This window comes from Panthera pardus, unplaced genomic scaffold (assembly GCF_024362965.1).
Source record: "Panthera pardus isolate Hobbes unplaced genomic scaffold, ASM2436296v1 HiC_scaffold_2, whole genome shotgun sequence".
NCBI lineage: Eukaryota > Metazoa > Chordata > Mammalia > Carnivora > Felidae > Panthera > Panthera pardus.
The window spans coordinates 141,221,630-141,246,081 of record NW_026526765.1 but is presented as its reverse complement, the minus strand read 5'-3'; the positions used below and the strand labels follow the sequence as shown (position 1 = coordinate 141,246,081).

Sequence of the window (24,452 nt, the reverse complement as noted above, 5' to 3'; positions counted from 1 at the left end):
CTATATAATTCACACTCCCTCTTCAAAAAGGATTTGCATCCAGTACCTGGATGGCTCAGTGAGTTGAATGTCTGGCTTTGGATCAGATCATGATGTCACGGTTTGTGAGTTTGAGCCCCACATGGGGCTCACTGCTGTCAGTGCAGAGTCTGCTTCAGATCCCCTGTACCCCCCATTTCCCCTCCCCAACTTGCACTCTCTCTCTCAAAAATAAACATAAAAAAAAATTTGTGTCTTAACTTTGTAGAAAGACTTGATGACTATCAAGTTGAACCTTTCTTACTTCACCTCCACCCATCCTAGAAAGCTACCGATCTCTATTTCTACACTTACCATCCCCAAGTCCAATCCCTCCACCCTTGATTCCTTATCTCATTGGTTTTTGCTCTGTTAAGAATCTTTTAAGCCTTTCTATTTGTGTGCCGAGCTACCTCTTAGACGGGCCTTTCCAAAGGAAGCATCAACAGAGGGTGTGACAGAAATGAGGTCAGCTAAGCAGTGTGGTCAGACAGCGAGAGGTCTGGGCAGGGCACGATTGCTGACTACTTGGAGAATGCAGGGCTTGGCAAGTTTGGGAAACTGAACAGGCTTTAAAGCCTCTTCCCAAGGTAGCAATCAAGGTCAGAGAAGCAAACTAATTAGACTCTTTAGGATGGTGGTCCAGAGCGAGAGCTAGAAAGGACTTGTTCCCTGAGTGAAGCCTTGGAAACTACTGCCCTCTTATCTACTTTAGCCCAGGTATCCTCTAGTCAGCACCTCTCCTTGTCAGAACCTTTGAGATACCAAGGAAATTTAAGTACGTCATAATCTTTAACAAACAAACAAAAAGTTTTTAAAAGAAGTATGGAAGGAAGGAAAGAAAAAAGAAAGAAGGAAATAAGGAAAGAAAAAGAAAGATAGTCCGTCTTCATGTATTCAAGAGCTCTCAGTGGCCAGTTCAGGTTCAAGGCTTGGCTGGAGAACTCTCTCTCATGGTGGGCTAATTCTTCAGAGCCTTGTAATTTTCTTCATTGTTTTCCTCTTTCAGGACCCAGCTTAAGAAAAGGACAGCAAATAGATACAAAGGCAAAGACAATTTACGGATATGGCTGCCAGCCAGTGAATCCGTACATCCTTCTCGCGAGCTCCTGCAGGTCACCTATGACCTAAATCCTAAATCCAACACTCTCTTCTTGGACTTAAATTCTTTTATGCTCTGAACAGCAAACTTTTTTTTTCCCCCAAGCAACATACTTCTAAAAGCTCCTCCTATGGTTCCTATACGACCTTCCTACTACCTGACTGTATTACAGCAGTTGACCCCTGACCACTACTTGATAGTCACTAAGCTTTAGTTCTTGGTTCTCCACTGCTTGCTGTCTTCCTCCTCTCTCCCCTGGAAACCACCTTATTTCCTGAGGGTCAGCTCTTGACAATTACTGAATACCTCTTGGTTTCATGTTACCAGCTGTGTAATCATTCCTGAGTTACAATCCCATCTCTCTGTTACCCTGGATGTCCTATGATTACTTCAAATACACTTTTTAACTTTCTGTATTTATTCTGAGAGAGAGAGAGAGAGAGGGAGGAGGGACAGAAAGAGAGAGAGAGAATCCCAATCAGGCTCCATGCTGTCAGCACAGAGCCCAACACGGGGCTAGAACTCACAAACTGTGAGATCATGACCTGAGCTGAAATCAAGAGTTGGTCGCTTAACCAACTAAGCCACCCAGTGCACCTAATTACTTCAAATTCAAACATGAAAATCAGCCTTGGCCTTACCCACTCAAAAAGGCTTGTCCCGCTATTTTCTCCCCATTGTTTTACTACATTAGTAAAATGCCAGTTCCTTAGTCACCCAACTCTGTTAATCAGCAGCCTCTCTCCATTCCTATTCTTCTATGAGAAAATTTCAAAATCTCCTAGCCCTTCTTCTGCAGGATGAAAATTTCCCAGGAAGAAGACTGAAAAAACAAATGTACCATTTTAGACACCAAAGTTCAACATCTACAGTAGAAAGTTAGAAACGTGTAAAAATACCATCCTATATACTTTTTAAATTTCATTTTTTAATACACAAACTTGATGAGATTTTTTTTCAGAAATATATACAGCATAAGTGTCTTTTTCATATATAGCAAAAAGGCATTTCTTTTATCTACCTTGAGTTTTTAACATTCAGAAAGCCAAAGACCCTATTTATTGAAAATCCATTATTGATTCAGACACATGTGCATTAATTAAAGCACTATTTACAACCTGGAGCTTACCTTCTCTCTATGGATGCTTTTGATCCAAGAACTATAATCAAAATCTTTTGCACTGAGAATAGGGCAGTATTCTTCTAGAACACAGGGAAAGAAAAGTACTACGGCCATTTGAATCTCCAGCAATTTCAGGTACAGAAATAAGGGTTTGTAGGAAGCTGTTTACTGAATTTCCTTCCTAAAGACATTTTCTGTTTCTTTACTACAAAGAAAAGGAAAAATTGGGGGCACCTGGGTGGCTCAGTCGGTTGAGCGTCCAACTTTGGCTCAGGTCATGATCTCGTGGTCCGTGAGTTCGAGCCCCACATCGGGCTCTGTGCTGGCAGCTCAGAGCCTGGAGCCTGTTTCGGATTCTGTGTCTCCCTGTCTCTCTGACCCTCCCCCGTTCATGCTCTGTTTCTCTCTGTCTCAAAAATAAATAAACGTTAAAAAAAAAAATTAAAAAAAAAAAAGAAAAGGAAAAATCAGCAGGTGAAATACATTCCTCATCTCTGCTTTCTTCTATTTGTTCAGAGCTCTGCCAGATGGTTTAATGTGGAATTAATTTTCTACCTGGTGTCTATAGTTTTATTATTATTATTTTTTTAATCCTAGTGGCAGCAACCACGCCAAGTTATATAGAGTTATATAGAGAGCACTTTTCAGGAATGGTATTCTTGCCTCTTTTCCTATCTGACGTTCTCTCTGCTAATTCACATGCTAATATTTTCCAAAGATTCAGGAGAGTTGGCACTCTTGTGTGGTTGGAGTGTAAGTTATTCTGTATTAACCTTGGGACTCAAAGTGACAGAAACAGAATTAAAACTCAAACCCACTTAAGAAAAAAAAAAAAGCAGGTGGGGAAGATTTGGGAATCACGTAATTGGGCAGGAAAGGCACCACACTGGACTGGACCAAGAGTTCAAGTGAGGTTGTCATGATGTCCCCATAGTTCCTATAAAAATGGAACTTAGCTGGGGAGCCTGGGTGGCTCAGTCTGTTAAGCATTCAACTTCAGCTCAGGTCATGATCTCACAGTTCATGGGTTCAAGCCCCATGTCAGGCTCTGTGTTGACAGCTTGGAGCCTGGAGCCTGCTTTGGATTCTGTGTCTCTCTCTCTGCCCCTCCCTCACATGCACTCTCTCTCTGTCTCTCAAAAATAAATAAACATAAATTTAAAAAAAAAATTTAATAAAAAAATAGAACTTAGCTCTACTGTTCTGTCTTTGTTCTTTCCTAAAACACTCAGTCATCATCTAAGCTCAGGGATCCTGGTTCTTTCTTTAAACAATGCAAGAGTTCCCTGCTACCTGTTGTAGAAAAATCCCAGAGAAGGATCCTGACCCACGCAGCGGGGTCCATTCCTGAATCAATTATAGTGGCCAGGGAACCCAAGGTGAGCAGTACTGCTCAGCAATTAAGGGCACATAGTCTGGTAGGATTTTGTAGATTTCTGTAATCTATTTCCATTGTACTCTCAGACACTTGCCAGGCTCATAATCCTGTTCTCCTGAGAGCTACCACTGCTAATCTCCACTACAGGGTAGGGCCCTGGAGCCTAAGCACTGACCAGAGAGAGGCAGTTTAGGTTGTATTCCTTTCATCCATCTCTCTCTAGCATCTGTTTCTACTTCCCTAGGCAGAAGGAGGAGGGGGGGGGGTGGTGGTAAAAATAAGGATACACTTAGTCCCCTTTTTCTAAATTTGAGATTATGTGTGAGAGTTCTTATGACATGTTTGTAACTTTCAAGGACCGCTTCTGGGAGAACCATGCTAACCATCAGCAGAAACTTGGACTTGTGCAGTTGGCCATCACTTTTTCTAGTTTATCTTGTGAGGTTGTTTTGCTTTCCTAATGTAGTTGTTACTGACAAAATTGTGCTGTTTTTAAAAATACTTTTTTTGGGGGGGGGGGGGCAGGTGTTTGGGTAGCTCAGATGGTTGAGCATCCGACTCTCATTTCAGCTCAGGTCATGACCTCATGGTTTGCGCGTTTGAGCCCAGAGTTGGGCTCTGTGCTGACAGTGCAGAGCCTGCTTGGGATTTCCTCTCCCTCTCTTTCTGCTCCTCCCTCACTCATGCTCATGAGTGCAAGTGTGCACACTTTCTCTCTCTCAAGATAAATAAATCAATTACCAAAAAAATATGCATATATTATTTAGTTAGATATTGGTGGATCGTGTGTGACTCAGATACACTTACCTTTACATAGAAATAGCCTCACTTATATGGCATAATTAAACGGGCCACTTAAGTGGTTCTTACCTAGACACAGATTGCTTCAAGGGCACTTTGCTATGTTGTCTGAGGCAGAAAAGAGGCTGGTAGTTTCTTTTGTTGGAAAATTTCATGTTCTACCTCATCAGTTATTCCATAACACATACATGATTGAGTGCAAGCTTAGTTCCTGATAAGTTTGTTTATACTCTAACCGGAGGGGAAAAAAAATTTTCACCTCTGCACGCAACTTCAGTTTTCTTTGCTCTCAGAATATTTCAGTATTTTGTAATTATTCCTTGCCACGCTTGAGAAACATTCCCAACATTTTTGTTCATTAATTTACCTCCCTTACCTCTTCTCGCCTTTCTAGCTAGGGGGAAGTGGTATGCTCTGAAGATTTCTAAACCTTACTCCCCATTCTTTCTTCTTTTTTTTTAAGGCCATTTGTTTGTAAGTTTATTTATTTTGAGAGAGAGAGTGAGTGTGTGCAGGGAGAGGGAGGGGCAGAGAGAGTTTTGTTGTTTTTTTTTAAGGCTATTTTTTAGAGAAGTTTTAGTTTCATAGCAAAATTAAGAGGAAGGAACAGAGGTGTTCCAAATAACCCTGCTGTCACATGCATAGCTTCTCCATTATAAACATCCTCCACCAGAGTGATACATGTTTTTTAATGTCTGTTTAATTTTGAAACAGATAGAGCAAGCAGGGGAGGGGCAGAGAGAGAGGGAGAGAGAGACAGAGGATATGAAGCAGGTTCTGTGATGACAGCAGAGATGTGGGGCTTGAACTCATGAATTGTGCGATCATAACTGGAGCCACAGTCGAACGCTTAACCGACTGAGCCACCCAGGTGCCCCCAGAGTGATAAATTTTTTACAGTTGATGAACCTACACTGACATAATAATCATCCAAAGTTCATAGCTTACCTTAGGTAAGCTTCACACTTTTTTTTTTTTTTGTATATTTGTAAATTAATTTATTATTTATTTACATCCAAGCTGGCATATAGTGCAACAATGATTTCAGGAGTAGATTCCTTAGTGCCCCTTACCCATTTAGCCCATACCCCCCTCCCACAACCTGTCCAGTAACCCTCTGTTTGTTCTCCATATTTAAGAGTCTCTTATGTTTTGTTCCCCTGTTTTTATATTATTTTTGCTTCCTTTCTCTTATGTTCATCTATCTGTTTTGTACCTTAAAGTCTTAGGGTTCATTCTTGATGGTGTACATTCTGTAGGTTTGGACATGTATCCATCTTCGTAGTATCATCCAGAGTATTTTCAATGCCCTTTGGAAAAGCCTCTGTGCTCCACCAATTCATCCCCCACCCTCGATCCCAGGCAATCACTGATCTTTTCATTGTCTTCATAGTTCTGTTCTTTTCAGAATGTCATTTAGCTGGAATGATACAATGTGTGGCCTTTCAGACTGGCTTCTCTCACTTAATAATATACATTTAAGATGCCTCCATGACTTATTATGGCTCAATAACTCATTTCTTTTTAGCACTGGCTAATGTTCCATTGTCTGGATGTGCCACAATTTATTTACCTGTTTATCTCCTGAAGCACATCTTGGTTGCTTCCACGTTGGGCAATTATAAATAAGGTTATTATAAACATCTGTGTGCAGGATTTTGTGTGGACATGCATGTTCAACTCCTTTGGGTAAATACCAAGGAGCCCGACTGCTGGATCAAATGGTAAGAGTTTATTTAGCTTGTAAGAAAGCACCAAACTATTTTCCAATGTGACTGTACCAATTTGCAGTCCCACTAGCAATGAATGAGAGTTCCTGTTGCTCCATATCCTCACCAGCATTTGCTGTTGTCAGTGTTTGAGATTTTAGCCATTCTAATAGATGTATAATAATATCTCAAGTTGTTTGTTTTCTTATTGTTGAGTTTTAATAGTTCTTTGTGTATTTTGGATAAGTCTTTTATCAGATATGGTTTTTGCATATATTTTCCCCCAGTCTATGGTTCATTTTCTCATTCTTTTGACATGTTTTTCACAGAGCAAAAGTTTTTATTTTAATGAAGTCTACCTTATCCATTGTCTCTTTCGGGGATCGTCCCCTTGGTGTTATATTTAAGAAATCAACATCAAACCCAAGGGCATCTAGGTTTCTCCAATGTTATCTAGGAATTTTATAGTTTTGCATTTCACACTTAGGTCTGTGATCCATTTTTTTCAATGTTTGTTTGTTTGTTTATTGAGAGAGACAGACACAGCATGGGCAGGGGATGGGCAAAGAGAGAGGGAGACACAGAATCTGAAGCAGGTTCCAGGCTCCGAGCTGTCAGCACAGAGTCGGATGCGGGGCTCGGACCCACAAACCATGATAATGACCAGAGCTGAAGTCAGAGGCTTAACCGAATGAGATACCCAGGCGCCACGGTCTGTGATCCATTTTCGAGTTAGTATTTGTGAAGGGTTTAAGGTGTATCTAGATTAATTTTTTGCACACCGTTGTCGATTTTTTTTTGCATTTGTTGCAAACACTATCTTTGCCCCATTGTATTGCCTTTACTCCTTTGTCAAAGAGCAGTTGACTATATTTATGTGGGTCTATTTCTGGGCTCTTTATTCTGTCTCTGATTTGTTTGTCTATTCTTCTGCCAATACCACATTGTCTTGATTGCTGTATCTTTATAGTAAGCTTTAAAATTGGTTAATGTCAGTCCTCCAACTTTGTTCTTCTCCTTCAATATTGTGTTCACTGGTTGTGGGTCTTTTTCCTCTCTATAAAACTTTAGAATCAATTTGTCAGTATCCACAAAATAACTTGCTGGGATTTTCATTGGGAAGTCCCTTTTCTTCATTACTTTTCCAGACTCCATAGCCCTCAAGTTGCTCCTGGTTAAACAAAACTCCCTGCTGCTGTCTCCCATATGGCCTCTCCTTTCTGTATGCTCCCCTTTTTTTTCCAAACAAAAGCTCACACATATTTTTTACGAAACCAACCTGTTAGTGCAGAAGTATAAAAAAATAAAGAAGCATTCCCCCAATAAAACATGTCTAGCTGTAAAGATGGTAGTGATTTTTTCAGTGATAGTAAGATGTTAAGTGATCTTGAAACAGCATAAATGAGCGTCATCCTATGTGACTCCTTAGAGACCCAAATTACTCTTCTCCAATGTCTCCTCTTTGAGTTATACCTGATTCTACTACCAGTTTTCATCCAAATCCACTGGGAAACGGGAAAATTCCACTTTTGTTTCTTGGCCAGGAATTGTTTGATCTTCAAAGTCTTGTGAGAAGACACAGCAAAGAACAGCCAAGGGCACACACCACAATGGAAGAGAAAGGGAGAGAGAGCAAAATCCCGTCTCTCAACTTCTCCTTCCCATTGAAGAAAAGTCCCAATAGGCATGAGGACAGTCACAGTCTGATTAAAGCTGCAACTGATGTGTGTGACTTACTGGTAATTCCAAGACTTTCCTAGAAATATTTGCCTTTAACCAAGTGAGTATCTACCTAATTGGCTAAGTATCAGGAGTATTTTGGTTGGAAATGTTGATTTTAACTTTCAACAAAGCATGGTCTTTATAGTTTGGGAGTGGGTCAAGGTAAGGAGGTCAGCTTTTCTTCCATCTTTAGGAAGGGGAAGAGAAAAGTGTTTGGGGAAGATGGTTCTTCCTACTAGAAAAATCACTGAAGTGACTGACTTAAAGAAATCATCTCACCTCCCTATCTCTTCTTACCTTGTTAGCAAGGAGGGAAGTGATAGACTCTGACTGTATTCACTTTGGGATTCAGGGGTCTTTGGAAAACACTTAGAGGGTCTTTGCAGCCCAAGAAATCTGAGTTCAAGTCTTTGGGTGGTGATATGATCCAAATCTAATATGATCTTGGGCAATATGTAGTCTCTTTTTAAGTTTAGGTTTCTTCATTTATAATACAGAGATATTACCTTTATAGGTTTGTTGAGATTTTTAAATTTTTATCTTTAAAGTAGGCTTTCACACCCAGCATGGAGCCCAATATAGAGCTTGAACTCATGACCCTGAGATTAAGACCTGAGCTGAGATCAAGAGTCAGACGCTTAACTAATTGAGCCATCCAGGTGCCTCAAGAGTTTGTTGAGATTTAAATGAAATAAATAAAACACCTATGACAGTGTAGAGTGGGTGTTTAATAAAATAGTAGCTTTTTATAAATAACTGCCCTTTAAATGCTTATGGGTGGAAAATTCCTCAACTGAGCAAGTGAGTATGAGCCAAGAGTATTTAATGACAATCTCCAAATTTTAAGAGGTATCAGAATTAATTTTTCTATGGTAACAATATTATAAATGATGATTAGGGTCCTATTTCATTGCTCAAATATCTATGTAACCTGTAATATCCCTGATAGATTTTGCGATAGCAAGCTTGTTGTTAAAAGTTCAGGCGGGTTCCTGGGGCAGGCAGTGTCTTAGATGCACCAGAAACCCTCATATTATTTTGATGAAATAGTAAGTTCATAATGCTTGTATGAAATGCCAGCAACACAGTCCCCCTAATTCAGCCTTAGATATAGGTTGAGGGACTCTGTTTACTTCCAACCTCCTTCATCAAGTGAGTGTTGGCAATGGGGCGGGATGCCCCAACTGGTGGCTCCCTTGGCACATGCACTGGGAAGGTAGGAAATTTACATTAAGGGTCATGAGAAGGATTTCAGGAAATCAGAGAGTGAAGAACAGGCATGACTGCTTCCCAATCTGAATTGGCTTCATACATATTCCTTTTTTGCCTCCAAGATCTCAGAGGTTAGCCTGTTTGTTGTTCTTTACACTGTCACCACCCACTGAATATAAAGAAATTCCTCCTTCCCCTTTAAGACTAGAACTTCTCCCGCATTGCTCCATGGTCAGGTGTACTTAACTCTGCCTTTGTAGTGTGAAAGCAGCCATAGGTAACACCTAAATGACTATGCATGGCTGTATCCCAATAAAACTTTATTTAAGGACATATGAATTTCATGCATTTTCATGTGTCATTAAATATTCTTCTTCTATTGATATATTTTTTTTTTATATTTAAAAATGTAAACAGCATTCTCAACTCTGGGCTGTATAAAACCAGACAGTAGGCCAGAATTGCAGTAGAAGAAAAAAGATACCTTACAAGCATTTAGTTGTGTCACTGAAACAGTTCATCTGCTTTATATCAAAGACAGGTTGCTTAATAGGCAATTTAATAAAGTAGAAGTATTTCTGATGAATAAGAAGCAAAAGAATACCCTTGCTTTTCATCAGATATTGTAGTGCCATAGTTTTAGATAGACTACAACGTCCTCAGAACTTTTGTGGTAGTCTTAAGCTTCCCTGGAAAGTCTGATTTGTGCTGGGGTTTGACACTATTTGGAAAACCTTAGAAAGAGTAAGTGTATGTCAAAAGGTTAGGTTCATTTAATAATAGTACTAATAGTAATAATGGCTAACATCTATTGAATTCTATGGACCAAATACTGTTCTCACTTAATCCTCGTGATAATTAAAAGAAGAAAGTCTACTACTATCTCCCGTTCATAGATAAGGAAAGTAAAGCACAGAGAGATTAAATAACCTAAGTGAGCAGTAAGGCCAGGATTCAGACTCAGGTAGTCTAACTGAAGGCTGAAGGAATTTAATTAAAACTAACAGATGTACTGAGTTGCAGGAATGAAAGAAAATGTTATTGATAAATTAAACTTGCTGATTTTACAGATGAGGAAAACGAGTCTGAAAGTTAACAAAAACCTTTCCAAGGTCACACAGCCAACATGAGATTAACACTAGATCTCAGATTTCCTAACTACCAGGCCACTTTATTTCTTTTATTCTTCTATACTGCATGCCCTTGAAAAGTAAATACTGGGCAGGACAGAATGAGTAAAACATGCTGGGCCAGATACAACTTATGTGGAACACAGAGAAAACGTCATTTAGAGTCTAAATATAAAATCAAGTTAAAGCCACCCTGAATAATATTTTAAGTTAATAATTAAAATACAGATTAAGTTGTAAGTATGTCAGACATCAATAAAATAGTTTTTTAAAACAAATTAAGTTTTAAGTCCCTTCTTTTGATAAAGAAACTGGGATAAATAATGGAATTCACCTACATCTTTCAAATTGAAAACGGGAGATGGCTCTTAAATTTGGTTTTTAAGTAACTTTTTATTGCAAAATTAAATGTACACATTACAAAACATTTTGGCAAAGCATAAATAAAATTAATACTCCTCCCGTCCAAGTATTAGTGTGAAAGTGTTTTTTTTTTCACCCCAACAAAAGGATATAAAAATCAGTTTAGCAGTTTTTAAGAAACTACTCCTTTTAGGTGGAGAGTTCCTATCTACATTCACTCGTTTAACATTTACTCAACACCTACAGTGGAGCTGGCCCTGAGCCCCACACTCGGAATACAGAGGCGAACCACAAAGTCTGTACTCAAGAGGCTTAAATATACGGAAGGAGACATATAAACAGACCGTTATCGATAATAACACAAAACTTGGGTCAAAATACACTGAGAATATCTAGCGGTTGTAACTGTGACACTAATCATTTTGGAATCCTTGGGTTTTTCCCAAACAAACGCTCAACGCAGGGCTGCTGCAATATTATTATCAGCATTAGTTCAAAACGTAGGTTAAGGAAAACTTAGCTGAAAACACTCCATTTGAACACTTGTCGAGTATTTAAGTCTTTCAAATTAACCCCGTTTGGTGCGCTGGAAACGCGCGTAAAACAGGAGAAACCACACGCCGGGATAACAGACGCTGAACGGGTCACATTTACTTGGAAGTCGACAAGCGCCGCCTTAGCGGAGAAGTGCCTGTTGGGACTTGTAGTTTCTACCAGGACAGAGGACACTGCAGCTCCACTTATAATGCACTTCTCCCTTTCAAGCTCTCTGGCCCGACAGATTAAGCCGTAACCTAAAGCATTTTTTGACAACTCTCACCTCATTCTGGGTTCACTGGGTTTCTGCTAGGCTCCTTACTTTGGATCAGCTCAGACAGACAGACTCACTTACCAGACTCAACGAGATTGGCCTGTCCTTAGTGGTGGGCGGGGCCCTACGTGGACTGGAGCTCGGGATTGGCCAGCATCTGACTAGACGAGGCGTTTTCGTAGCCACTTGCTGATCTGTAAACTGTGGTTAAAAAAAAAAAAAAAGTGCGTCCTTTACCGCAGTATCCCTCTTCATCGCGGGAAGCCTCGCGATATTTCGGCTGACGGGACCTAGCGACGCGTAGTGAGCGGCAAAGGCCAGTGGGGGTGACGGGCACCGGAGCCGGGAAGGGACAGGTCAGGCGGTGAAGGCGAGCGCGTGCTGCCTGCGCCACTGGGATCCGTCAGGGCCAGCCACCCCGAGCCCAGAGGAAGTGTGTGGACGCCGCGGCCCTGCTGGCCGGTGAGTCGGCCCGGGGTCTCGGCCCTTGAGTCGACCCCGAGCTTCACCTGGGCCTCCCGCTGGCTGTGACAGGTGCGCGGACGAGCGCGGCGCTGCGCCCTTTCGGCGGCCCGCCCCCTCCGGGCCTTGCCCGCCAGGGCTCGGGATGAACTGCGGGCCCCGGCTGAGCGGCTCCGGCTCCGGCTCCTGGCGCCTGTCGCTGCCTCCGTCGCCGCCCAAGAGCGGCCGCCGCCCCTAAGGGAAGGAGGGAGGGAAGCGGCCGCCGACCCTGGGCATGAGCCGGACGCGGCGTCCGTTGCTGGAATAAGACGCAGACATGAACCTGCACCAGGTGCTGACCGGGGCTGTGAACCCTGGCGACCACTGCTTCTCCGTGGGCAGCGTCGGCGACCAGCGTTTCACGGTGAGTGAGGGAGGCTCCCGCGTCGCCCGTGCCCGGTCCGCGCCCCTGAGTCAGCCGGGAGCGGCCCAGAATCGCGGGGCCGAGGCCAAGAACGCCTGGTCCCCTCCGCACTGGGGTCCCCGGGTCCGCGCCCCTGGGACCGGGCGGACCTGGCTTTTGAGAGCGAAGGAGGTAGAAACATGTCGGTCATCGAGGTACTGGCTCGGAAGTTAAAATGTTTTGTCGGATTTTTAAAGTTTCTAGGCTGACGTCCTTAAGACTGGGATGGTTTCCCACAATCGTTTATCCAGAAATCGTTGTTGTGATGTGTATGAAGGCTTTTCGTTACCCTGCTCTATCGGCTTAAATTGTCAAATTTAGAAATAGTTGGGATTGGTTTCATTTCTTAGTTAAGGTCAAGTATCTTTGTAGTTGTGTTTTTTTTTTTTTTTTTAAGTGGGTGTCTTAAAACAATTACTGATTGTTTGCTATCAACATCTAGCGCTGAGTGATACAGTGAAAGCGGTGTTTTCATTTACTTCTCTTCAAATTCACCCATAAATAACTTTGGAAAGAAAAAAATATTTTTTGTAAATAATTCGCTCCTGCCATCCTTTGAATTCCATGTGTAGCAGTTTAGAAATCCTGGGAAAGTGTTATTTATTTTAGATTGCTCACATCAATTACTTAAAGTTACGTTACAGTTTTTCAATAAAACTCTTCTGTACCTGAAAGTGACTCCTTTTTCATTTGTCTTCCTCAGATGTTGGAAGGAAGAGGGCCCCAAACTTCAGGCTACTTAGCAGTATAGTGGCATTTTCTGCTTTAACTATAGTTTTTATAATTTCAAACTGTAAATCAGGATTGGATATATAAACTTATTTATAATGCTGAGGATATATAAACTTATTTATTTATAATTTATAATTATAATGTTTATAATATTATAAACATATTTTATAATGGATATATAAACTTATATATAAACTTATTTATAATTGCTACAACTTGTGTTGCTCTCTCTTAGTTGTGATGAAAAGTAAAACTTATTTTTACATTAACAGTGAGACAAAGTAAAAAGCTTCGCAGATCCCCCAGATTTTCTTCTATGAATTGTTTTGTGGTCTTTGTCAGTCAGAATAAGTATTAGATTAAATAATAGTCATGATTTGACATGGTACAGGTATTCCATCCCTAAATTGTGCTTTTAGATCTGCGGCAACTAAGTATTTTGCTCTTGGACAGTTTGTACCTCCACTCTGGAGATACTAGTACACACCTTAGCTTGCATTTGACATTAGCAGCTTTTGGAGATTCTAATTCTAAATGGTAATCTAGCCTGAATATTTAGGAGGAGGTTGAATTCTGAGGGTCTCACTGAACTGTTGTAGACTTTCTGTAGCTGGACACTGCTCTCTGTTCTTGCTATTTAGAAGGAAATAAACAGCGCCCTAAGGAGGTTTTCCTAGTGGAAGATTACAGGATGGTAACATCTCCTAAAGTTACATGAGTGCTTTATCCAATGTAAATTCTAGCAACTTTCTCTAAGAAGGCTTTCAGAATCTGTAAGCCATAGTGTGAACTTCAAAGCACATGCAATAGACTGACCTATTATACACCTAGAATATCCTTTTAAGTGTATATAAAACCTTGGTGGATGCCTCCATGTTATTTTATTTTTATTATTATTACTATTTTCTAATGTTTATTTATTTTTAAGAGATGGAGAGACAGAGTCTGAGTGGGGAAGGGGCAGAGAGAGAGAGAGAGAGAGGGAGACACAGAATCTGAAGCAGGCTCCAGACTCTGAGCTATCGGCACAGAGCCCGACTTGGGGCTCAAACCCACCAGCCATGAGATCATGAACGGAGCCAAAGTCAGACGCTTAACCGACTGAGCCACCCAGGCGCCCCACCTCCGTGTTATTTTAAAGAAGAGGTGAGGTAATTTGCCAGAGACTATATATGGTTATTCTATACCATCATGTAGCTTGTTGCTCAGTTCTGCGACCTTATTTTAATATCTATTTCCGGGGTGCCTGGGTGGCTCAGTTGGTTGGGTGTCTGAGTTCAGCTCAAGTCATGATGTCAGTGTTCCAGGATTTGAGCCACAAGTGGGGGTCTGCCCTGACAGCGAGGAGCCTGCTTCAGATTCTGTCTCCCTCTCTCTCTCTCTGCCTCTCCCCTGTTCATGCTCATAAGATCTCTCAGATATAAATAAACATTAAAAAAAGTTGGGGGCACCTGGGTGGCTCATTTGGTTAAGCATCCAACTCTTGATCTCAGCCCAGGTCATGATCTCACGTTTGTGAGTTCGAACCCTGCATCAGGCTCTATGCTGTTAGCATGCAGCCTGTTTGGAATTCTCTCTCCCCTCTCTGTCTCTACCCTACTCATGCTTGCTTGGGCACACACTCTCTCTCTCCCTCTCAAAATAAATAAGTAAACTTAAATTTTTTTTAATTAAAAAAAATTAAAAGTCTTTAAAATCTGTTTCCATAAACTAGACTTTAATCATCTCCTACCAAGCATACTGCTGCTTTCTCCCAGATCTAAGGAAGGATTCTAGTGAATTCGATAAAAATAAATTTTTGTCTGTTTAGTATAAAGAGATCACAATTCTCTGTAATTTGTGTGGTAGTTTAAGGATTAACAGCCATCTTCCTTTGTACCCAATCCATCCCTGACTCTTCAACATTAAGTTGGTAGTTGTGTTATAAACCAAGTTTCGTGCCTTCAGTTTCCTTGACACGCTATACATCTTAAATTTATGTCTCTTCAAGTTGTTTTTTACGTTAAAAAGCAAAATCTATTTATTGTTTACTCCTTGGATTCTGTTTTTAACATTTTCCGATTTGTACTTGATAGGAAGGTAACAGACCTTAATGGTAGATGGTATATATAGACTAAAAAAATCTCTAAATTTCAGTATTGCTAGAGGGAGGGACATGAGATCTTCCTGTTGCAGGCCCCCTTGAAGAATGGTTTTATTCCTCCTGGTACTTTATGCCTTTTGTGAAGACATCCTGTGTTTGTAATTCCTCCCTTTGCATGTTTGCAGATAACTAACTGTTCTTGTTTTCAAAGATTACAAGAAATGAAATCCTGTTTTCCAAATCAAGTCTGACAAGTTTCAAATTGAAATGAAATTGAATGCCTGCTCTCATGAATTCTAGGTTTTAAAATATGCCCTTAGTAATACAATTTGTCTAAGTATTAGATACACTTTTACTACTTAAACTGGCATCAAATATTTTGACTTCCCTCTTAGTATGAGAACTCCTAGAAGGCAGTGACCACGTCTGTCTTGCTGTCAAAGCACTTTATTTGTACTTTCATTGTATCATTAACCAGTATTGCTTTGTTTGTGTCTCCCATGGTTTCCTTATGACCATCTAGAACGGTGATTAAAGTAGTGGTGACTCCTATTAGTAGAGTCATTACTTGGATTTGATTTCCAGCCTAGTTCCTTACAGCTCTTTGTATATCCATGAGCAAGTTCTTTTATACTCTCTAAATTCCTTTTTTTCTCATCTGTAAAATAGAGCTAAAGTGTTACCTATTCATAGTGTACTATGTTCAGTGTTTATGTAAAACCCTCAAAAATGACAGTTATTATAAAATTCAAGTCATGCTTATTCTAATGCTTGGCACATAAATACTGGTTGAATTGATGAATAAGACATACAGAAGACATTGGGATATAATTAAAATTTGCTGTATTTTAAAATAGCTTTAATAATTTATATTTGAGTCCAAATAAAATATTTCTATTAAAGTTCCTTTAGGGACATTTTGGTGGCTCAGTCGTTAAGGGTTCAACTCTTGATTTGGGCTCCGGTCATGATCTCACTGTGGTGAGGTTTACTTTGGGCTCTGTGCTGACCGTGCTTAGCCTGCTTGGGATCCTCCCTCTCTTAATGCCCCTCCCTGACTTGTGCACAGGCTTTCTCTCTCAAAATAAATGAATAAACTTAAAAAAGTTTCTTGAAATTTTTCTCAGTTATTTGTTACGTGTTTTACCTTCAATATCAGGTGAACAACGGGGAAAAATTTCCTGTACACTAAGCAAAAATTCTTTATTTTTTCTTTATTTAACTGAATGCTTCCCTCACTCTTTTTTTTCTTGTTAATTTCCTACTGCTTTTAGAGTGAAAATATGTGAGCAACCTGGTCCTGATCTGTTGAAAACTTTTGTTTTTAGAATAAAAACTATTTTGTTTATAAAGGACAAATGATAAGTTAAAAAGAGTCACAGTTAATTGGAATCTAGATTTTCTAGTATTTCTGTGAATACTGATGACATATATGCTTTAATATACAATAGATTGTTTTTTTCTTTTCATAGCTTATCTATAGTTAGGGTTGAAACTGTGTTTCAAGTTAAATGGAAAGGGAGGTAATTTATAAGGGACAGATTGTGTTAATATTTAGGACTTCCTGTCTCTAGTTTGAAATTTAAACATCTTTGCTTTAGAAGAGAAAGCAAACATGTTAGAGCTCTAGGCTCTCTTTTGTGTTAGACAACCCAGTGTTCACAGCTAAGGGGACCCAGATTAGAAGTCAAAAGATTGACTGCAGCTCTTTGGGTGTTGGTAGAGAAATGGAGGCTGAATTAGCATTCTCCTGCCAACACTTTCTGTCATAGTAAGCATCCTTTCTTTAGCTTTTTGTTTTGTTCTTCTAGGGAAATCTTTATAGGTGGGAGGATAGAAAGGGGTTTTTTGTTTGTTTTTGGAAGGGGCTTGTGGGTCTTTGTAAGTGGAGAGAATACAGGAGAGGAAAATTTGATACTATTCATATCTGGAAAAAGATTTTTGTGATTCTCATATGCCATCATGTGGAACTAAATTGGACTTCTTTTTAAAAACTGGCCCTCTTTAAATATTATATTTTAAATAGTATTAATGCCGTTAAGATTATTGAAGCAGTACTAATTTTTAACATACGGTTAAAAATGAGAAAAATGTTAATTACAATATACCAAACTCAAGTCATTTAACCAGGAAATATACCAGGAAGAAATTCCTTGGAATATATACCTGGTATGGTTGGTTAAAATGAATCAGTGAAAACAAAAAATCAAGTTGTTTTCCAAATTCAGATACTGGCTGTTACAGTCTCGGATAATTTTCGAATTTAGAATATTTGAGAAGGTTCTCTGCCAAAATTTAAAGTTAAAAATGATGATTCTATGCTTGATGGCACAAATATGAACTCAATTCTTCCTGTGCATCTTGTTTAGTCTCAAAGTTAGTAAACCTATTATTTATGTATTATCGAAAAGAATTTTCATTTGTTAATTTAATTATCATTGGATAGTAATAGATTTTTCTGATTACAGATCTCTTGATAGAAGCAGCTCATGTATCAGTTGTAATATATGCATATTAATTTTGAAGACCAAGTTGTATTACAGTTTAGTTGATAAATCAGTGCTGTTCTTATTGTTTTGATAACCTTATACAATATAGTCAGGGCACCTTCAAATGGGTTTTGAGAATAATTTATTTTAGCCAAATCTTTCAAACTACTAATAAATTTTTGTTTAGCAATACTATGTATTATATTACTCCTTTGTTTTTTATTTAAACCAGGTTGATTGATTATTTTAAGAATTTAGTGGTACGTACTTAGCCCACTTTAAAGCTGCTTTCCCTGATTTTGGTGGGGGAGGGAGCCTGGTGTAATTCCATGCTTATTACCTCACCATGTTGTATATACTCTAGAGATTGAATTAATTTTATTTTTTAAATTTTCATTTAAATTCATTTGAATAGTCTATTAGAACTATCCATAAGAAGATATGTCTATTCTAAGTGATTTTTGGATGATACCTTGTTTGGGTTACCTGTACATCTCTTTTTTTCCCCAGCTTTATTGAGATATAATTGACATACATCATCATGTAAGTTTAAGGTATACAGTGTGATGATTTGATACAAGTATATATCGTGAAATGTTTATCACAGTAAGGCTAGTTAATATGTCCCTTACATAATGACCATTTTGTTGTTGTTACGGTGAGAACATTAAAGCTTTATTCTCACAGCAACTTTCAAGGACATAATACTATATTGTTAACTCTAGTCACCATGCTGTACATTAGATCCCTGGAACTTATTTATCTAACAGTTGAAAGTTGGTACCCTTTGACCAGCATCTCCCATCTCCCTCAGCCCTCAGACCCTGGCAACCACCTTTCTAGTCTCTGTTTTTATTAGTATAATGTTTTTAGATTCCGTGTATGGAATACATGTATATCACATTTGTCTTTCTCTGTTTGGTTTATTTCACTTAATATTATGCTGTCAAGGTTGTCACAAATGTCAGGATTTTCTTTTATTTTAATGGCTGAACACTATTCCATTGTGTATATATATCATATACACATTTTCTTTAACCATTCATCCATGTTGGACACTTAGGTTGTTGCCATATCTTGGCTATTGTGAATAATGCTGCAGTAAATATGGGAGTGTAGGTATTTCATTGAGATAGTCATTTCATCATCTTTGGATATATACCCAGAAGTTACTTTGCTAAGTCACATGGTACTTCTATTTTTAACTTTTTTAGGAAACTTCATACTGTTTTCCATAGTATCTATATTAGTTTACATTCCCAACAAGAGGGCACAAGAATTTTCTTTGGTCTGCATCTTCACCAACACTTGGTGTCTCTTGTCTTTTTGATGATAGCCATTCTAATAGGTGTGAAGCACTATCTCATTGTGGTTTTGCTGTATATTTCCCTCATGATTAGTGATGAAAAACTTTTTTTCATGTACCTATTAGCCACTTCAATGTCTTTTTTTGAAAAATGTCTATTCAGGTTTTCTACCCAGTTTTTAATCAGACTGTTTTCTTACTGATTTATATGAGTTCTTTATATGTTTTGGATATTAACTCCTTATCAGAGATGGTTTGCAAAATTTTCTCCCATTCTGTAGGTTGCTTTTTCATTTTGTGAACGGTTTCTTTTGCTGTGCAGAAGCTTCTTAGTTTGATGTAGTCCCCCCCCCCCCCTTATTTATTATTTCTTTTGCTGCTTGTGCTGTTGGTGTCATATCAAAAAAGTCATCACTAAGACCAATGTCAAGGAGTTTTTCCTCTATGTTTTCCTTTAGGAATTTTATGGTTTCAGGTCTTACATTCAAGTCTGTGATCCATTTTGAGTTGATTTTTGTGTATAAGGGTCCAGTTTTATTCTTTTGCATGTGCATGTGCAGTTTCTCATTACCATTTTTTGAAAAGACTATCCTTTCTCCACTATGTATTCTTGGTGCCTTTGTTGAAGATTAGTTGGCTAATTAGTTGGCCTTTTGTCTATGTGCCTGTCTTTATGCCAGCATCATACTGTTTTGCTTACTATAGCTTTGTAATATAGTCTGAAATCAGGAAGTGTGATGGCTCAGGCTTAGTTCTTGCTCAAGATTGCTTTGGCTATTTGGGGTATTTTGTGGCTTCATATGAATTTTGGGATTTTTTTTTCCTGTGAACAATGCCGTTGGTATTTTGATAGGGATTGCATTGAATCTGTAGATTGCTTTGAGTACTATGGACATTTTAACAATAGTCTTCCATTCTAAGCACACAAAATATTTTTCCTTTTTTGTGTGTGTCATCTTCAGTTTCTTTAATCAGTGTTTTATAGTTTTCAGTGTATCTTTCACCTTTTTAAAATTTATTGTTAAGTATTTTACTCTTTTTGATGCTATTGTCAGTTTTCTTAATTTCCTTTTTAAGTAGGTCTTTGTTAATATATAGAAACACGACTGATTTTTTGTGTATTGATTTTGTATCCTACAGCTTTGCTGAATTCATTTACTACTTCTAATGTTGTTGTTTTTTTCTTTTGGTAGTGCCTTTAGAGATTTCAATATATGATATCTTGTTAAGTGTAAACAGTCATTTTGATGTGTTTCTTCCTGATTTGGATGCTTTTTATTGTTTTTTTCACACCTAATTGCTCTGGCAAGGACTTTTAGTACTGTTTTTAATGTGAGTGGTGAGAGTAGGCATCCTTGCCTTTTTCCTAATCTTAGAGAATTAGGAAAAAGCTTGCCTCAGCTTGTCACCATTGAATGTGGTGTTTATATTGTAGGCTTGTCATGTATGGCCTTTATTGAACTGTCCTTGAATCCCACTTGATTATGGTATATAATCTTTTTAATGTGCTGTTAAAATTGGTTTGCAAGTATTTTGTTTAGGATTTTTACATTTGTGTTAATCAAGCATATTGGTATGTAATTTTCCTGTAGTGCCCTAGTCTAGACTTTTTTTCCACCCTTAATGTTTGTTTGTTTATTTTGAGACAGAGAGTGAGTGTGTGCCTGTGAGCTGGGGAGGAACAGTGAGAGAGGGAGACATAGAATCCCAAGCAGGCATTATGCTGTCAGTGCAAAGCCCATTGTGGGGCTTGATATCACAAACCATGAGATCATCACCTGAGCCCAAACCAAGAGAGAGATGCTTAACTGACTGAGCCACCCAGGCTCCCCACCTTGTCTAGAGTTCTAACGGCAGAATGCTGGCCTTGCACAATGAATTTGTAAATGTTTACTCTTCAGTTTTTTGGAAGAGCTTGAGAAGGATTGGCATTAATTGTTTGTCAAGTGTTTGGTAGAATTCACTAGTGAAGCCATCTGATCCTGGGCTTTTAGTTGTTGGAAGGTTTTCATAACTGATTCAATTGGTGTATAATGTTTTCTCAGTTTCAATTTCTAAAAGAGAAAGTATTGATAGTGATAATGTACAAACTAAAGCCCTTGAGGAGAGAAAAGGGAGGATGGTTAACGTCAATATTTTCTTTTTTTTTTTTTTTTAATGTTTATTTTTGAGAGAAACAGAGCTTGAGTGGGGAGGGGCAGAGAGAAGGGGGAGACAGAAACCAAAGCAGGCTCCAGGCTCTGAGCTGTCAGCACAGAGCTGGACACGGGGCTTGAACTCATGAACGACGACACCATGACCTGACCTGAGCCGAAGTTGGGCGCTTAACCAGCTGAGCCACCCAGGTGCCCCTCAGTATTTTCTTAAGAGGTCAAAGAATTCTGGAGACCAGGGAGTTTGAGAACAATTGCTTTCTAGTATTCCATTATATGATTATACTACAGTTTATTTATATGTTCTGTTGTTGATGGATGCTTGAGTTGGTTCTACCTCAGAGTGTTTATGAATAGTTTTGAATGTTCTTATTCATGTATTTTAGTGTAATATGGACACTTTCTATTGCGTATAAACTTAAGAGTAGAATTGCTGGATTATTGATTAGGCATGTGTTTAGTTTTCCAAAGTAGTTGTACCATTTTTTTTTTTTATTTTTTAAAAATGTTTATTTATTTATTTTGAGCACCAGGGAAGGGCAAGAGAGAGGGAGAGAGAAAATCCCAAGCAGGGTCTGCACTGATGGCACAGGAGGTCAGTCTCGACCCGTGAGATCATGACCTCAGCCGAAATCAAGAATTGGACACTCGACCCACTGACTGAGCCATGAAAGCATCTTGAGTTGTACCATTTTAATTTATATTCCTATCAACAGTTATGGGAGTGCTGGTTGCTTCACAATCCAAATAAGACATTTTTAATTATGGGAAGAAATTAGAGAAAAATTATTAAATTCATTGCCATTGTTTGTTTATAAGACATCGTGTGGCAGCCTAACACAGCAGGTAAGAGCATGTCCTTTCCCAGTAGTTGTAACTTGGTTTCAGTCTCAGTTGTGCCTCCTACTGGCTCTAACACTCAAGGCAATTACTCAGTCTGTCTAAGCTTGAATTTGCTTATGAGTAAAATGGGGTGATTATAGTGAGTACTTCACAGTATTTGTTGTAGGGATTAAATCTGTTGACAGTGAAAACCACTTGAATTGGCCTTGCAGTATAGTGCCAAAGAGAAAAAAATAGGCCCAAAACACTATAGAAAGTGAAAAATAAAAGAAAGCACAAAAAAGTCACAGCATTTTTTGTTTTAAATTTTTGAAAATAATTAAGTTTTAGATGTTTTCATCACTACATGGAAAGTAACTGTTTAGAAATAACTTCGTACCTAGAAAAAGTTAATGAAATAAAAATAATACAAGGAGCACCCATACTCTCTTTACTTAGATTTGACTATGGGTAGTAATTGATTCCCATTTTCTTTATCATTTGTGCTCCTTGGATATGTGTATGCCTACATAATTTTTTGTCCTGAACCCTTTGAAATAAGTTACATATGTCATAATTTTTTACAATCAAATACTTTAGTTTGATTTCATGGTAAGACGAGTATTCTGTTATATAATAACAGTAATCTATTTCATAAATATATATTGATAAACTTTTAGCTAACGTATTAGCTGTATTCCAGTTCTGTTAGTTGATATGACAGCATTCTATACAGCATTTATCCTTTCTAGTACAAGATTCGGACCATGGGATTACATTTAATTACCATGTCTCTTTAGCATCATTTCTTTTTTTTTAAATTCATTTTGACTTTGACATTTGAAGAGTAGAGTACGTTCTTCCCACTTTTAAAAAACAAACCTTTACTCATTTTGCATTTTCTGATGTTTCTTCTTGGTTATAGTGAGGTTATGCATTCTTGGCCAAAATTCTGCATAGATGATGTTGTGTTCTTCTCTAGGTGTGCGTGATATCTGTCATTAGTGTTGTTAATTTTGATGACTCTTGAAGGTGTTGCCCAGTTTCTCCCCTGTACAACAAATTTCTTTTTTTTTTTTTTCCTTCCTCTTGTACCTAATAAGCAGTGTGTGAGAGAGTTTTAAGACCGTGCAAATATCCTAAGTTGAGTGTCCCTATTTTCTCCTAGGTTGAATATCCACGGATGATGATTCTTGCCTGGTCCTTTTTTTTTTTTTTTTAAAGCACCTTCTTTCTGGTGTAAGAGGGTATTCTTTGCCCTTATTGTAGCTACCCTGCCCCAGTGATGTAATTAGCTCTTTCTTCAGGGAGCCCTGGTTTCTTTTAGTAGAGAATGCTATTAGAGACCAAGATCAAGGTGCTAGGTGATCTCATTGCTACTGGGATGTTTATGCTTCTTGTCCTTTTCAGTTGACAGTACCAGCACATGATACACATGTATATGCATATGGCATGCACATACATACACATGTACAAATATATTTACATATGTGCAGGGAAATATGTATATTTTGGAAAGCATAATTTTTATACCAATATTTCCAATTCCGGTACAACCTTACTCGACTCTGTTGCATCTTTATTTTATATCTTTGTTCTTCCTTATACCATGAGATCCTCGGCTAATTTGCTCAGTTCTGTAATACATTTAAAATAGTTTCAGAATTGCATTGTCCATACCACTACAGTTACAAAACAACCTACAAAAAGCATTCAAGATTTGTTCATACTTCTCCCCACCCTGCCTGTGAGATAATAGAAGATAACATATATTGGTCTGTTTCCCTTGTTTCTGGCACAGAGCTCCTGAAACTCTTCTAAATTCCTAAGTGATAAGAACATTATGAGCATCACTTGTTCTAATATTTGTTTTTTTTAAATTTAACAGTTTTTTAATATTTTTTTAATGTTTATTTAATTTTGAGAGAGATTGTGTGTCCAGGTGCTGCGTGCTGCATGGAGTTGGGGAGTGAGGGGAAGGGGGCAGAGAGAGGGGAGAGAGAGAATCCCAAGCAGGCTCCTCCATGTCAGCACAGAGCCTGACACAGGGCATGATCTCATGAACCATAAGATCATGACCTGAGCTGAAATCAAGAGTTGGATTCTTCAGGAACTGAGCCACCCACATGCCCAATTTTTTTTAAAGTAGTCTCTTTACCCAATGTGGGTTCAAACTTAAAATTCTGAGATCAAGAGTCACATGCTCTACTGACTGAGCCAGGCAGGCGCCCCCTAATACTTATTTGGTTCTTTACCCTGGGACCTACCACAGCTCTTGAAACCCTTATAAATTCCTAAGTTACAAGGGAACCAGGAGCATCTTTTGTTGTAATGAGGCAACTCTAGGTAGGGTCCTGGATGGCTTCTGGGACGGTCAGCAGAAAGATTAAGCCAGATTTAGAAGCTTGTAATTTTCAGCCCCACCTTCCATTCTCCAGAGACTAGAGAGGGATTAGAAATGGAGTTAATAATTGACATGCCTGTGCAAGGAAGCTTCTGTGAAATCCCAACAGTATGGCACTCGGGGAGCTTCCAGGTTGGTGAACATATCCATGTACCAGGAGGGTGATGCTCCCCTAGTTCCATGGGGACAG

General features: G+C 38.8%; 1 protein-coding gene across 6 annotated transcripts in view; it reads left to right on the top strand.

Annotated features, from left to right (window-relative positions):
* Positions 1 to 11,636: 11,636 nt before the first annotated feature.
* The window catches only part of DMXL1 (Dmx like 1), a 133,935-nt gene continuing 121,119 nt past the window's right edge, over positions 11,637 to 24,452 (top strand). For 3 of the 6 annotated variants that reach the window (XM_019469587.2, XM_019469586.2, XM_019469585.2), the window contains exon 1: positions 11,638 to 12,234. In XM_019469587.2, the coding sequence (XP_019325132.1) occupies positions 12,148 to 12,234 (87 nt within the window). In that variant the 5' untranslated portion in view covers positions 11,638 to 12,147. Of the gene's footprint in view, positions 12,235 to 24,452 lie in introns of all 6 variants that reach the window. The other 3 variants (XM_019469589.2, XM_019469588.2, XM_019469584.2) reach the window with 2 other exon arrangements.